This window comes from Drosophila miranda, chromosome 3, assembly GCF_003369915.1.
Source record: "Drosophila miranda strain MSH22 chromosome 3, D.miranda_PacBio2.1, whole genome shotgun sequence".
Classification (NCBI taxonomy): Eukaryota; Metazoa; Arthropoda; class Insecta; order Diptera; family Drosophilidae; genus Drosophila; species Drosophila miranda.
The window spans coordinates 3,846,549-3,863,002 of record NC_046676.1 but is presented as its reverse complement, the minus strand read 5'-3'; the positions used below and the strand labels follow the sequence as shown (position 1 = coordinate 3,863,002).

General features: G+C 46.3%; 1 protein-coding gene across 8 annotated transcripts in view; it reads right to left on the bottom strand.

Moving 5' to 3' along the window:
* The window catches only part of LOC108160508 (A disintegrin and metalloproteinase with thrombospondin motifs 5), a 49,128-nt gene that overhangs the window by 16,539 nt on the left and 16,135 nt on the right, over positions 1-16,454 (bottom strand). For all 8 annotated transcript variants that reach the window (XM_033392423.1, XM_033392421.1, XM_033392422.1 and 5 more), the window contains exon 4: positions 10,777-10,872. In XM_033392423.1, the coding sequence (XP_033248314.1) occupies positions 10,777-10,872 (96 nt within the window). The remainder of the gene's footprint in view (positions 1-10,776; positions 10,873-16,454) is intronic.

Genomic DNA, 16,454 nt, shown 5'->3' with positions numbered 1-16,454 from the left:
TTGTGAGGCGCGGCAAGGGCCGCGGTATTCAATCAGTATATATGTACATCTTTACACAACATATTTTATATGTCGATTATAAGATTTGATCCGATGGTCTGGATCATAGATGCGGCAATCTGGTAGGTAGTTTCATTCTCTATGATTCTGGGTTTTCTGTCTTTCTCGTATCTTCGGAATTGTTGATGTCACAGATTTACGTGCTTTGTGGGGGCGGAAGGGGGTATTGAAACGAATTTGGTTTTGTTTAACATCACAGAAGGGACATCTCTTATAGTCTCTGAGCACTAGGCGTCAAAAACGATGGACAGACGGACATGGCTATATCGACTCGACTATTGATGCTGATCAAGAATATAAATACTTTTTGGGGTCAGAAACGTTTCCATCTAGGTGTTGCACGCATCCACTTCCACCACCCATAGTCTTCTTTGAGCATCAGCTATAAATATGTGTGAATATGTAGATGCAATATAAATAAATGTATCCACCTTCCTTTGGAATTCAGTATATATGGTTTTTGTATCCACGCAAAAATCATATTATGTATCTTTGGTTTAAGTAAGTTAAGCACATACGTTTCATTCAAATTTGTCAAAGAAATCGCAATATCGAATCCATTTTGGGCCAGCCGTTAGACATTGACAAGTAAGCGCCGTATAAATAATTTATTACACTTATTTCGCTCAGCATTCTTGCTCCGTAGTCCCCATAGAGGTACGAGTGCATATGAACGCCAATATGAATATGAGTTGGCTTTGAATGACTTTGGCCAAGTCATAAAAATTAGCTGCAATTTGCATAGTTGCACATTTTATGCAAATAATCTGCGATCGACGATAAGAAATGTTTCCACACTCTTTGAGTTCTCGGGTTCGGTTTTATCGCCTCTGTAATTGCAATGATTAGTAGAGGGTAACAGAGTGAGCCAGACGGCAATATATACACGTACACGTACACGTACACATACACATACACATACACGTACATATGCATAAGTAGACAAAGACGCGGAGACAGACCTTGAAAAAGGTTAGCTACTTGTTTGGACACCCGAATGCCTTCGATTCAATTTGCTTATGAGTTTATTTCAGCTTTAATTGGCTTTTTGTTTATCAATCATCGATTTGCCAGAGGCCCAGCGACCATTGGCACCCACTCGGCACGAGGTGGTCCAATTAAATCTTGGAAATAATCTCTACATGCTATAATTAAAGCATTAGCTATGAACTAGAGCTGCTGCGAGAGGTTGCCCCCAGCTGAGATCATGCCAAATACAAAAGGAAGTGGAAGTGAGAGCTACCTGAGAACTGAGCTGAGTCAGCTTTAGATAAAGATACACTTTGATGACTGGTGTTGGGATACAGTGCTAGATGTACACCCTACATCTTTTAAGCAAGTTTGGGCCCAAAAATGGCTAATCAGGCACACAATGATTCGACTTCGCTCTCAATATATGTATGTGTATTTGACTATAAAATACAAAACGGCAAAGTTCAATGTCCCGCAACCGCGGCTGCGGCTAAATGTCAACAACGGCGACAGCACAACAGCAACTTGTGCCGAAAACAAATTGCAGGCAAAGCCAGGCCACAAATTGCCATTGATGACATGAGCCAGTCCAGGCCAGACCAGGCCAGGCCATGCCGAACCGGGCCGGGCCGGGCCAAACCGAGCGGTGCGAAACCTATCCAACCCAACGGCTACAAACTCTTCAACTTGAATGCAGTTGGAGCCTCGTTGGGAACTTGAATTATGATAAATATTTGAGCTGGCGACACTTGAATGGCTGTTGGCACACAGTGCGTATGATCAATGTGCGAGAAGCAGCTCCGGCCTTCGCATTGACAGCGAGCCGAAACGAAAGGATTGCCTTCCTTGTCCTGCAAGAGGCCACTTGTTGTGCGTGGGAGTAGGAAAATTCATTTCAACTCTGCATACAAATAGACAGACCTGTGGAGGCCAGCATCCTAGTACCGTCTACTTACTAGCATATCCCCGTAACATTCATAAGTGTGTAGCAATAAGTAACTCTTAATTTTCGCATTAATTCTGTCTTGGGCAACACTGCTCGCAATTATTTTTAAGTTTATTTAAGTTTTATTTGGCATTTGGCAGATCTTTTAATTTATGCGGCTGGCTGCAAGTTTTCTCGGCATGTGGCAATTGGCCTAATGCTGGCTAGCAAATTTTTCGTGTTTCGTGTTTTCTTTTGGTTTTGGTTTTGTTTCTGTTTTCCGCATTTCCACCAACAAGTGCAAAAACAGAAACAGAAACAGAAAAACAACCGCCAGCTAAAGTGTTTGGGCGTGTGCTTTATTTTTCTCCGACTTACCCAACGCTTTTTCACTCGGCCTGAGTTTGTCCCGCCGTCAGAGTTCTGGTTGGTACGCGGTACGTGGAACGTTATGTAATTGCCAAAATGAGGCAGGCTCTAATTTTCAAATGCCTGTTGCCTTGTTGCCCAGCTGCCTTGAACGCAATTTATGCGAAAAGTCCATTAATAAATTACCCCTTCCTATTCCCGACCCGATTCCTTCGCCGGGCCCAAGCGTTGAGAGTTCGGCTAAGTAATTGGCTTTTAATTGTGACGGAACACACCCGTGAAATCTCTCTCTTGGGTAATTGAAAGCGACTGCGAGAGATCTGCTATATGCAGGCATATCTGTTCAGGCCAATAGGAAGTGATTTTGCAATTAAACTTCAAGTGGATGGGGATTTCCTAGTGGATTGATTAAACCAAGAGTGTACTCGCGTTTCCCAACATTGGGTGCAGAAACTTCTCCCCCTCATACCCAGCTCTGTGTAGATTACTCATGAGTCATGACCAAAGGTGGATCGCAATTGAATGCCACTATCCAGCCCGGCGGTAAGTGCAAGTGCTGCAGGCCAAATTTCAAATGATGGGGAAAGCCAACAGCTGATTGCGGGAGAGTGAGGAAAATGGGTGGGGGGAAGCTGCGAATTGCTTTCAAATCACGCAGCTTACACTCTGCAGATGGCTTCGCGGCTTTCGGGTGGCGGCTCTCGATGCTTCGCCATCGGCTGGCCCCAAAATAAAGTTGTCGGAGTTGTCTTATTTATGTAATCACCCCCCCGACACGATAGTTGTATCAAGAGGAGGAGGGTCGATGTGGATATTACGTTGCCGAGTGATTTCTCGGTTTTGTACCTTTCGTACACCCCGGACAAGTGCGCGTATCTGTCAGATACAGATAGATACTGTTTGAGTGAGATTGACACTTGCAGAAACGCCCACAGATTGCGATCGAATGGCGGTGAATTTGATTGATTTGTGATGATATTTTCATTAGGTTTTGTTGTCTGCCGTTTTTTCCCAATCAAATATAAATTATTCTACAACATTTCGGTTCAACCATCGGGGCTAAAAACGAATAGAGATTGCACAATGTGACACGCCACAAAGAGTTCAGTGAACCAAAAATTTACTTACAATCAAAATTATCACCTTTTGGTATTTGTTTTTCTGGCTTTGCGGCGCTCGCTGCTGCTGCTGCTGCTGCTGCTGCTGTTTCCTCTCTGCCCAGAGCGTCGAAGCGCTCAAATGTGCAAATATCCGAATTCGGCAGACACCAGAGCCCAGACTCCAGCAGCAGCAACCACAGAAATGGCAATAGAAAAATCACTTTGTGGTTTGTAATTTTGGGAAATTAGCATAATTTGTGCAAATTCATGACACGAACAGTGGGGTGGCCCGACGCGAGGCCAGGGGAAGGAGTCGCAGTCAGAGTCGTCATTATAGTCATGACTATTGCGGTTTGTTGAGGGGTATTGTGGCTGGTGTTGGTGTTGCCAAGAGCTGGCTGCCACTTGCCACTTGCCACTTGCCACTTGCCACTACCACTACCACTGCCACAGCGGGTCATAAATGCCGGGAGACGTCAGAAAATGAATATTAATTGAAATAGAAGGCGTCTGACGAATGGCTGTTGTTAAAAACTGAATTGTTAAACTGAATTGAGTTGACTGCGTTTTTCCTTAATTCATTTTCTTAATGTCTATAATTGATTTTTGGGGCTAACAATTTTGCGTTTTGAATAAATGTCCGAATTGCCCGTAGACTTAAGCTCTGCTATTTGCTATTTGCTATTTGATATTTGATATTTTGTTTTTCATTATTTATACAACTCCGATTCAAATGCAAATAAACACACATTCCAAAGGATTTACTGTATTTACGAATTAAACACCATTTATATGAAAACATAGTTCGGCAGTCGAAAGCCTTGGTTTGTGGAAATATTCGTAGATTCTGGTCTTTCAGATGCTGATCTCGTCACGGCGGCATCAATGAAAATGCGTAAGAAAAAATATCAGTTGAGGTGTGCTGTTGGTTGTTGTCTTTTTTGTTGGCTATCATCTTGGTCAAGGTTAGATCTAATCGGCTCTTAAGATCGCTGTTCAATGCGATTGCATGTAGCCATAAACTACGGCATCAACAATGAGAACAAGAACAGGCACTAATACCCATATCGCGGGACATAGAGACAGACAGACACACAGAGATAGAGATAGAGATAGAGATAGAGATAGAGAGAGAGAGAGAGAGAGAGAGAGAGAGAGAGACCTGCCACGGGTGCCCCAACTGTGTTAACAGTTTGTTTACATAAAGCAGCTCGTTAAAAATATTCCGAGCCCACCTTCAGGCAGAAACCCACTCGGCTCGATATGGATTCAGCAACTGTATTGGCATCTGTACCTGTGTCTGTGCCTGTATCTGTATGGGTATCTGTATGGGTATCTGTATGGGTATCTGTGGTCAATGAATATTTATAAAAGAATCAAAAAGCAGCAGAACAGCAGTGGCCACCGCCCATGGTCAGTCTGAGCCCCAGGCGGAGCTCTAAGAACCTGGCCCACACAGCGGCTCCCAGCCGAATGCAGTCAAAAGCAATCAAAATTAATTTGCTCACAAAATGTATCTGCCACTAGAACGCACTTTGGTTCTTGCCTCTTTTTTTCGGTATACGCGTAATTTGTTCTGATGCCTGGTGTGGCGCTGGCAATCAGGTTCAATGCGAACTGGAGACAAGTCAAAGTGCGCTTTCAAGTTGCCGCTCCAATAGCTCCAGATACTTGCAAACGCACACGAGTGGTTCGATGGATCGGTGGCTGAGATGCCTGAGGTGGCTGGGTAGCCAGCCGGGCGTATGGGCGTATGGGCGTATGGCCTAATGAAGTTCGAGTCGCATGTCGGAGTCAAGTGGAGTCAGCATCAGCATGTAGATTGACTGGTGGACTGCTGTCCGACTGCAGGTTGTCCTTGCACTTAGAAGTTTCTCAAAAGTGAAGGCCTCTCAAGGTTATTCTCAAGGGTGTGCGACATTTTGGCATTCAGTTGGCATTTAGTTGGCGTTTAGTTGGCTGGGGTTAGTTAAACTGAGACTGAATCCAGAAGTATCTTCCATTTCGTTGCTCCCCTCAAATGATTAATGATATCCATTGATCCGCTTAATTGAAATTGGATCGCCATTCCTCCAAATTGAATTGGGTGGCTACTCCCCGTCCACGTCCCCGTCTCCGTCCCCGTCGCCATTTGTGCCCCAAATTTGGTTATCTAAAGCGTGAAAATTTCAGGCCCGTGCTCGGCAGCCCCTGTCCCCTGACATTAATCGGCTTATGTGATCTGCGATGTGTTTGTGAATGCCCAGACGTAACCGATATGGCCGCTTATTAATATGCAGCATGCAGCAAAGTCTTGGAACAGCACCCGCCTGCAATGCTGCTATCGCCTGGTGCTTGCCACACCAAGTGGCACCAATTAAAAAACATTTTCCGCGAGGAAATTGCAGCCCCTGCCCCAAAATAAACGTGGCGTTCGATTAAATAATACGAGTACGAACGGAGCCGGGCATAATTGAGAAGCGATTTGCTGGCCGCTGTTCGTCCGAGCTGTGCGTACGCACATTGCCAATAGAGTTGACGGAGTGGAGTGAGCACGACAGCTTTCGTGTCACGCTCTCATCTCTGAAAGTTGGCTGGACCCGGGGGAAACCTCTTGGGATCCGAAATCTGCATGTGATCGGCCAACTGAAATCGTCGGGCTGCTGCCTCGGACTTATGAATATTGGTAACACGCTCGTTGTTATGTCGACTCGATTTAGTTTCAGTTTTATTACATTTTCCTTTCCTTTCGGACAAGTGAGCCGCGTTCCTTGCGGCTATCGGGTAACCAACATCGAAACCCGAAAGACTTGAGCAACCCGAGCAGCCAAACTCGTCAGTGGGGGTTGTGCCGTCCACATGGGTATGTCCAGGGCGGGGCAGGGAACAGCGTTTTGCAAAACTATTTTGCATTCGTTTGCAGAAACCGCTGCCCCGAGTCGCACCAAGTGCTGGAACGCACGAGCAGCTCTTTGAGTTGTAATCAACCGAGAGTCAAAAACAGTGGCCGCGGACATAGCCATCAGCTTGAGTAACATTTGAAAATGCCGTCGTCCCATAAATTGCTGTTCTCAATTGACGATCAGAGGCCTCCCCGCCTAAATGTCAGGACGGCCGCAAAAGTCCCATAAATTGTGCAGGCCTAACACTTGGACGCGGCTGCCCGAAGCTAATGCAAATCAAATCGGCCAAATCAGCGGTCAGCCAGCTACAGTATTAGTATTAATACAGAATTTCCATTCAAGAAGATCAACTATCGCACAGACACACTCGCCAGCGAACACTCAACACACTCACTCTGTGTAAATATCAAGGCTAGCAATTAGCTGGGAGCTGAGCTGAGCTGAGCTGAGCTGAGCTGGGAAGGTGAGAATACCCCAAGCCGAAGAAGCTACCGCAAGATACCTCGGATAGAAACTCGTTTGGCACTTTGGACATGAATGTTGCTTAATGATGACGACTGCGACTGCTGTCTAATAGAGTCGGCCCAAGCGCTGCCAGCCGATTCCAAATGTCGCCTCACGAGCTGCTGCCAGCTCCCCAATAGTTCTACGTGTTGTCCCTATTGTTGCCATGCCTGTTTGCTCAAATGGCAGTACAGTACATGATATTTCAATCGTTGGCAATCGGTGGCCAAATGCCAAATGTCAAATGGTCTAAAAAAGAGCAGCGCATCGCTGGGAGTGGCAGCTGAGGGTTGCCCAAACATCTGCAGCTCAGGACAGCATATTAAAAGTATAAGTTCTCTCTCCTCGCACTGAGCGTGTGTAAAACCATCTTTACGTCGCACTTAAGCCCAAACTTCAATCAAAAATCGAAATGCACAGAAGACCTTCTTTTACCTGGGGCGCAAGCAACCCAAAGAAATTTCGAAAGCTCATTAATAGGCAGATGCCTATCTGGGGTGCCACAACCGACCATTGCATAAGCGCTCCGGCCACGCCACCTGTGGAAGGGCCCCTTGGCCGAAGTGCATTTCAGGGCCAAATTCTTCTGAGCACAGTGTGATTAGCAGACAAGAGGCAGCATCAGATACTCGTCAAACATCGCATTCATCAGCCACACGCACCGCATCGCCTAGCATCGCAATTAGCATTAATCAAGCTGGGTTACAGAAAACAGATGCTTTATTTATTCGAGGTACCCAAGATGGTGTGCCAGAAAAGCCGGAATTATAGTTTGTTCGGTGCTGGCTCCTTTAATTGGCCAAAATAGCTAGCCAAGAGCCCTGCCCCCGAAGTAATTGTCATCAGTTTTTCGGTACATGCCATTTGGGGACTCCTCTGTACCCGTGTGTAATTGACCATGAAACTACGGGCAATATTCGCCTCTAAGTGTTTCTCTTTTGTTTTCGACTGTTTTTGGTGCCACAATCTTCGGGGATTTTGATTCAATGTCAGCATTGATTAGGTCAAAATTGGCCACGTTACCTCGACTGGCAGTGGGTGGCTCAGATAATGGATGCGGCCAGTGAATCGAGTTGAATCATACTGATGTTCAAGTCCAGGTCAGCTGAGGGCATTCGCGGCGACCTTCAACTTCTGGCATGTACATGTATAAATCAAATTCGAGTTTTATTTTCGGGTCTCTTTTCCCACACACAGCACATCAAGATGATGGAATACCTTCGGTTGGAGGATGCATCGTTTACAGTCCCGTATTGTGGGAACCGCTTTGACCGAAGCTCGAAAAGAATCTGAGGCTGTCTTCAGCCCAATCTTGGTCTCTTCATAGGTTCAGTGTACTTTTGGCTGCTGTACCTTCCCTCCAGACCCCCTTCCGATATCAAATTCGAGTACCTTTCGAGTACCTTTCGAGTACCTTTCGTGTAAAACTACTGTAGGAGATCTGAAGTGTTCGGTGAAAACGCTTTGCAATGGGCTGAAGGCAAGTTCGTGTCTGAAGTCTTTCGTACAGTGGCTGCGATTGATGCACCATTGATAGATTAACTATACTCGAACTTATCGTTCGTTAAGGTGCACAAGTATATTCTGGAGTGCCGGAATCTGTGCCCAATCTGAAAATGAAATCTAGTTTTCAATCACGCTTTTTGAAACACCCTGCGCAAAATATTTTAAATACTTCTGTTGAGTTTGAGTTTGAGTTTGAGTTTGGTCTGTGGTAACAATTTCCTTAAGTAAGACGCACATTTTTTGGACAAAGTCTCTTGCGGCGGGCCTAATTAAATGGCCATAAACGTAGGTGAGTGAATGGGGGAGCACTGCGCAGCAGCAAGTTTATTTGTCGGCATTGTTTGAATAGTAGTCCAACAGACGAACAAACGAACAAACGATCGAACAAGCAGAAATATTACGCAATTGTCGCTGCCTCAGACATCTTCTGACGGTTTCTCGTTAATTACAAGCCGGTAACGGCATCTCGATAGTTTTGAGGCCCGTCCGTTTAAGGTCACATCAAAGCCGGAAGACGGCGTCTGACTCTGGCTATGGCTCCGGCTGGGGCTCGGGCTTGGGGTCGGACAGCGGCTAGCGGCTAGCGGCCGGCGGCCGGTGGCCAGCAGCTGCTGACACAGACCCCAGACCCCAGACCCAGCTGCGTTTTCTGCATTTTGGCCAATTGCGAAACATTTTCACCGGCTTTTGCACCTCGAAATGTCAGCGAGCAGGCATTTTTCATGCTCACATGAGTGCTTGTGTATTTTCTACATATTATTTATGAATTTTTCTGTGTGTCAGTCAGTGCTGCGGCAGCGGCAGCGCCAACAGCGGCTTCAACCTGGTCTGGCGCACTTGGCCATAACAAGTCGGTCAAGTCGGACCGGGCCAGAAGTTGCTGTTTGACCTTTTATTAGCTGTCTGTAATTATGATCAAAAATACATTTTTTCCTACCCAGCTTTTGTTTAACAAATTGAAATCCAAGCAGACGCTGTCGAAGCCAAAAAGTCAAAGAAAAGGAGTCAAAGAAAAATCTGTGCAGAGGCAAAGTTGAAGCCCGAAGACGCTTGGCGATGATTGTTGTCTATTGGCCTTATTGTCTGTCAAATTATTTGTTGGTCATTTTATGATTTGCTGCCCGTTTGTTCGTCTGATTATTAATTTGCTTGAATTGTGACATTCAGTTGTGCAATTCTCCGTGCAGGGAGCCTCAAAGGGTTTCTTTCGGTTCACATAACCAAAATGGAATGGATCCGTTCTCTCGCCCCCGCATAAAGGAAAACATCCTCCACACAAAGGCCGGCAATTAAGGCCTACTTCCTCTCCATGCCAGAGCTTGTGCTGATCGCTGGTCCTCATTTCCGCTCGGTTTAAATGTTAATTGCCAATTGTCTCATAAAAGAACGTCAGCAGAAGCACTGGAAAAATGAGGTATACAAATGGGACTATAAATTAAAAGACAATGTCTCTCAGCGATGGGAATTATATTACGCTGACCTTCAGCCGTTTCAGCCAGGAACAATTATTGCCGATCAGTCTGGGGCGGGCACGGAGTCGGAGACCATTCACTTAAAATATAGTCGAGATTGATATTCTGTGACTCTATCGGCACATTTATGCGATTGTTCTTATTCAGAAACATGAGCATTTATGGTGTAATATATCTTGGCCTTATCGCCCATACGCCATCGCAATTTTCACTCTTGTTAAATGGGTTCAAGGTGCGCGACGACAGCAACAGCAGCAGTTCTTTCCTAGAAGAAAACGAGTGTATTTGGCTGGGGGGAAGGGTTGATTATTTGGATGTACGTACGTACATCTGTAGTAATAAATACGCGAGCAAGGAACCAATACAGCATGTCCGATGGAGTTTGGTTCTTCAGTGCTTATGATCTACCATCCAATGTCACCTCTTAGATGTGCGATTCCTAGGTACCCGCCAGTCGACCCAAGACCCCTATTGCCAGATTCGACTTCGACGTTTGCAATTCACATCTACAGCTGCCGATTGGCCTAAACCGAACGGTTTTGCGGCGATAAATTAATGCTTAATCAGCAGAAATTGTCCAAATCCGCAAATTATCCGCCATCGTTCTGAATGTCCGACCAACGAGCAGCAACCAACACCAGCGGGCGTTTAATTGTAATGCTCGAACATGCTCGGGCTGTCCAGTGCAGCTCCAAAAGTGACCACAACAATGGCCGTCTGTCATAGCAGAAACAAGTACGTAGCAGAACGAGCACGTACAAGTACGAGTGCGACCAGAATAGAGCCCACGAGCACAAGAACAGAATCGAAACCAAATCGGAGGCAGAATCAAGAACAACTTAAGAACAAGCCTAATGGCCTGCGCTAATTGAAATTCCTGTGGCACGTCTCTCGATCGGATCGGCGTACTGGCGGTGTGACCTTGTGGGGCGTGTTGGGGTGGGTGGGGACTGTTGATTAGAGACCACTTATTAGAGAACACTTACCATTATCAGGTCGCCCGTTTCCATGTGGCGCCGCATCAAGATCGCTGCCATGTTCCGCTCATCCTGGAACACTTCACCAATCTCGTCTTTGTGGTGCTACAAAACAAGAGAGAAACAATTTGATACATATCATTTTGGTGAAAATAATGTCGTATCGAGCGTATAATCGTATAATCGAGCTAAGACTTGATCGCTCGCCCATCCCTGCAAGGGACACCTCATGTATGCCTAGCAAACCTTTTGGCCGGTCAGGCAATCTCTCCTTTTCCTCAAGTGGCCTCCCTCAAGAGGACTGCCTGTTCATTTTCATTAGTGGAAAATTGTAGAGAAAATTGCACACAAACGTTAGTCATGGGAGATTTCCATCGATTAAACGTGGATGTTCCAGTTTAAAAATGCGTTTTATTGAAAGGATGCTCCGATGGCGAATTTAACGGATAAATGTCCTTTTATTTCTCCTCAAAGAAGAGGTCTTTCCAGCGTAAAGAAATATGATTAGTCTATTATTCGTAAACTCTCGCCTAAGATATTTGAACATTTTTTTGAAGGTCTCGCCATTCCTGGCATACCAATCTGTGCACTCAGGCCCAGACTGCCACAGGTGGCCGCAACGAAAAACTTAAAGCAGTTTTCGTTTTGGGTTTTCGTATAACAAATGTATGGTTTGTTGGCCGCCGACCAGAGCGGCGCTGACCAAGACAAAACGCGTGGTTAGCGGCTAAATTTAATTAAATGCAGCTCTGGCCGGGCACGGAGAGAAAGAGAGTGAGCAGGAGGAGCGGGGAACTGGCGAGGAGCGTGGGTAGGCAGCGGAGCAGCAGTTGGCCGAGCTTTGATTAATGCCAGTGGTCAGAAAATGTGACGCCTCAGCATGCACGTCACTCATACGCCGTGTGTGCCGTTGCAGAGTCTAGAGTCCGGACTGACCATGAAAACGGCGCTGCTGGCCGGGCTTAAAGCCTAAGCTTTTGACATTTGGCCAACTGCTCTGGTTTCGATTCTGCAAATGTTTTTTCCAATCCTTTGACATCGAAGTTCGTTCTGTGTTTTCTTTTTTTGTGCGCTTGCCATTCAAGTCGATCGCTGGTCGAACGAGCATACCCCGGGGATATTAGTCTAGTATTAGCATAAATTTTGATTGCGGTGGTTTATCTTTAGTCGCGCTCCGGCCAAACTAATTAAATGAATTGCCGCTGCGTAGCCGGGCCAGTTCCAGGTCGGTTCCATTCAGTTAAGTTCTCTAATAAATATCGAAATAAATGTAATCTGACACTTGACATCAGCATCAGCATCAGCATTTGGCATTGGACTCAGTTTCAGACTCAGACTCGGCATAGGTCCACCATAAACTTGTCTTGCCGGCACTCTATCAAATTACAGACATAAATCATAACTGCCCCCTCAGCATAGAGCGTACTGTACAGTTACTAATCGCCGTATGCCGCCTGAATGGAGCAGCAAATGCAGCAAATGCATATGGAAAAGTAAGTCAAGTGCCAAAATCGAAATAAAAGTTAATGTCAGAGTCAGAGCCATTGGCCTTTGGCAGCGGCAGCGACAGCGACAGCGGCAGCGGCTATCGCCTGATGGGAGCTGTCGAGCATAAGAAATACTCAGATTAATCTACACGCTTGTTTGCCAGAGGTAACTCACACCTCAGAACTATTTCAGATACGCTAATACTCGTATGTATCCAGATGATCTCTCATTCGAATTTTCGGCCCAGGGCGCCTCCAGGTAAAGGCTCTGCCGCATGAGGAGGGGGAGTGTTGAGGGAGAGAGTTGAGGCATCGCTACATTTCGCAAAGAGGCAGCCTGTCTTCTTTCTTATCACTTATCCTTCGGACCCAGTAGCCAGAATTCAATTCATTCCGCTATTGCCTTCCCCGAAATGCGCTCGAGTGCGACAATTATTTATCGCTTCGATCGAATTACTGAGCTGTCCAGAACGGGGCGTGGCACTTGTTAAGTGACCGCCAAAGCGTGTGGACACGCAGCGGCAACAACAAATTCATGTGCAGCAAGCAGTTATGGCTTAATTTGTTGTTGCTGCCCAGCAAATGCTGGCTATTTTCTAGTTGGACACGACGACCTTGTGGAAAATAAGTTCAAAGCAACAAGTGGCAAGTGGCGACCCCCACGCCGCATACACTCGACTCGTAGACGTATGGCATATTGTACAAGACTCACGTATTTCGGCTGCCATGAATCCGAATCCGAGTCCGAGTCCGACTCCGAGTCGGAGCCGGTGCCGGTGCCGATGCCGGAGACCAAAAAGCAGCTCGAGTTGTCAACTCTTTGGAGCCTGGCCAAGTGTTTTGGCCATATTTATGAACTGTCAGTCGGCCACTTATTGCTCTTGACTCTCGACTTTGCATGGACCAATTTCCTTTGCCCAGCTGTGTGCCGCATGTGTGCTGACAATTGCTGTTCTCATTTTGACTTATTTTGTTCTCTTGCGACTGCAATTTTAATTAGTTGACTTGCATATTGTGAACTGTTGGCTGTCGCGCGTTTTTCCGTTTGGTTTTTTCAACTTTTCTACTTCGTTTCGATTGCAATTGAATCGAACCTACACTCACACTTACTCTTTTGACATTCTTGGCGCCGTAAATTGTTTAATTGAAAATGGCGACAAGACATTATGTAGATCGTTCAGCTCTGATTAGGCGGTGCCAGCAGAAATAATCTCCTCGCCCCACTTCATTTCCATTTCAGTTGATTTCAAATCCCAAGGGTTTTGCCAGTGGTTTTGCCTATGGGCCTACTTTTCATTGTGTGGCTCGTTACGGAAGAGAAAAGAAAGACACTTTCAACTCTGATTGAAGCCCATAGATGAGAGATTGTGTTTTTTCTCAGCTCTGAATGAATGCTGCGAGTAGGTGTCTTCGGCTTGCAGAATCGATTGGAAGTGAAGTGATTCACCAATGATGAATGATGTTTGAATGCTCTTTATTGACAAAAAAAAAAAATCACCTACTCCAATTCCTTGGAATAAAAGTGGTAAGATGGTTGTGGCGCACTGGAGCATCTCCCACTCTATAAAGTATTCATATGTATGAATGTACGAGTATGTACATATTTCTATGAGAACCCAAACATCTCTCTCTCTGCCGCTGGCTCTTTGTCGTTCAGACTCATAGTCGTAAAAATAACCCCCACCCCATCCATCCAGCATCCAGCTCTGAAGACACGTTCGGACTTCTGTGGTCTTCCTACGGATGGATATAGGTCACCAATTTATTGGCGAGTTGGCTACAAATAGGCTTGTGATAGAGAACTGGACATTTATAGGGTCTCGAAAAAGATATCCAATTCACGACCAATTTGTTTTAATCCGATTTTAGCGGCTACGAAAATAATTGGTCTCTAAGAGATCCACACAGCATTCATTCCTCTGCGCCAATCCATAAAATACATAATTTAAGCTCCTCTAGCCCCAACACTCCTCGCCTGAAGCTGAAAATGAAAGTAAAAGCCCAGAAACTGAACCACTTCCTGAGTGCCGCTTTCGAGTATACTCGATTTTTTTGCCTTGCTCTTAGCCATTTTGTTATGCAAATTAAGCCGAATAGTTGGCAGAAGAAAGACACAAATGACCCGGAGCAGCGAGCTTGGCAAAGTGAAAATTAGCCCCTGAACTCTTGTGGCGAGGCGAAAAGCGGAGAAGAAGGTTAAGGCATTAGTGCCAGGCCCTTAACCGAAGACAGCGCTAATTTCCCATTGTTTTCCTCTGCGGAAGGTGAAATGAAAGCGCAGGGCGTAAAGACTTTTCCGACTGTACGCGTATTCGTCGGGAGCCGAAACCGAACTGCTTTCGGTAATCTGGGCGCCCCCTACGCACCGCACCGCACCATACCATAAATCCGCGAGCCATTTAGCCAAGTTAACTGGCAATTAACGCATTAGACGACTTGTAGGCGTTTCTCCGCTCAAGCCGTCTGTTCGCTGTTTGCTGGCTTGCTGTTCCCGTTCGTTCGCTTTTTGTTGATTTGTTTGACGTCGTTACGCATACGCCGCATTGGTCGCACTGGCCGCATTGGAGCCTCAAAGCTTAGCCATGCGTGTGTGTTTGGCTGCCTGATTTGCTTTGGCAGTTATCCAGTTTATTACGCACCATTATGCACTGCAGACATACATATATCCGATTCGAGACCAGCACCGAGGCAAAATTTATTTGTTTTTATGGCGTCGGCTCTTGACGCCGATACAATACAATGCCAAGGCTGGGGCGGACCATTATTTGTCCATTATTCGGTCAATTAAGTATCCCATTGAGTCTTTGGCTGAGCTGAGATCTCCTGGATGCCTAGAGGACTGTGGGAGTCTGTCACTGCCACACTGGCACACTGCCCAAGCGAATCGGGTAACAGGCCTCCTCAAATCCCGCTTTGATCTTTCGCCAAACGAGGCCCATATCTGGATGAGGCTGCAACCCTCTAATGGGGAAGGCAAAAGGGAGCGAACAGGCTGGATGTTGGCTACAAAGCAACAAGCCGCGCAGAGCTAACATAGCTGCAACATGAGCATAACAGGAGCAACAGCAAGAGCAACCGCAAAAGCAACGAAAGGAGGGGAAAATGTCAGGCCACGGCAACAACTTGGCAACCGCATTATGCAACCGATTGTAGCCGCAGCCGCACAAACAGAGAAAGAGGTAGAGACAGAGAGACAGAGAGAGACGGAGAGAGAGAGAGCAGTTAGCTCTGAACTGCTTTCTAAGCCTCCAAAGTCTTTTCTGCCAGTTACCCCCTCTCTCTCTTTCCTTGTCAGTTTCTGCCCCTGCCACTTCTGCTGATTTTGCAACTTGCATCACCCGCGCATTCAGAGAGAGACAGCGAGAGAGAGGGACAGAGAGAGAGAGCGAACAAGAGAATGAGGGAAAGAGGGAAAGAGCGCCAGAGTGGGCTAATTTCAAATTCATTCAGCGGCCAAATCGGCCAAATCGGCCAAATCGGCCAAATCGGCCAACTCATTAATCATGCTTCTGGGCCGCCGACAACAAGTTGGAACCGTTTTGCAATGACAACGATACTCGTACATGTTGAGTGCAACTGCAGCAGCAGAGGAGCTGTGGCATGGGGCAGCCACAAATGCCTTTGCAGTTTCATTAAGGAGCAACTTACACACACAAGCCTTTTTTAATTATGCATCAACTATCTACGAGTAGTTGCCATTGCCAGCAGCCATCAAAAGTACATTTGGAAACCTCAATTCGTTCGCTTTCGATTCGCTGCGACTCGCTGGTGGTGGGTGTCTGGTGCCAGGGGAGGCAGGATAGAATTGGGGATCGCTTTTGCGATTTTAGCGCTCGAGTTTGTTGCCCAAGTCTTTCATTTGTGCTCCGACTTTATGGTAATTGTAAGGCTATACAATCCGACTACGAGTCGGAGCCCGAGTCTGACTCTGAGTATGAGTCTTGGGCCCAATGGCAGGCTGCCAAGCCTAAGCCAAGGGGGCACAGTCCACTGTGGGTCCACCTAGAGATAGGTATCGACTACCTTGAGTACCTTGCGGTCATGTAAGCCCAAATCAATTGTCTTCCGTCTGTGGTTTGGGCTGCGAGGGAAGTTGATCTGTGGGAACAAGTAGACAATCTCTCGATCTCTTGATGAAGCGAAGTCTTCGTGCTGAATACTTTAATTTGGAATTCAAGAAGCCCTTGTACTTGATTTTAT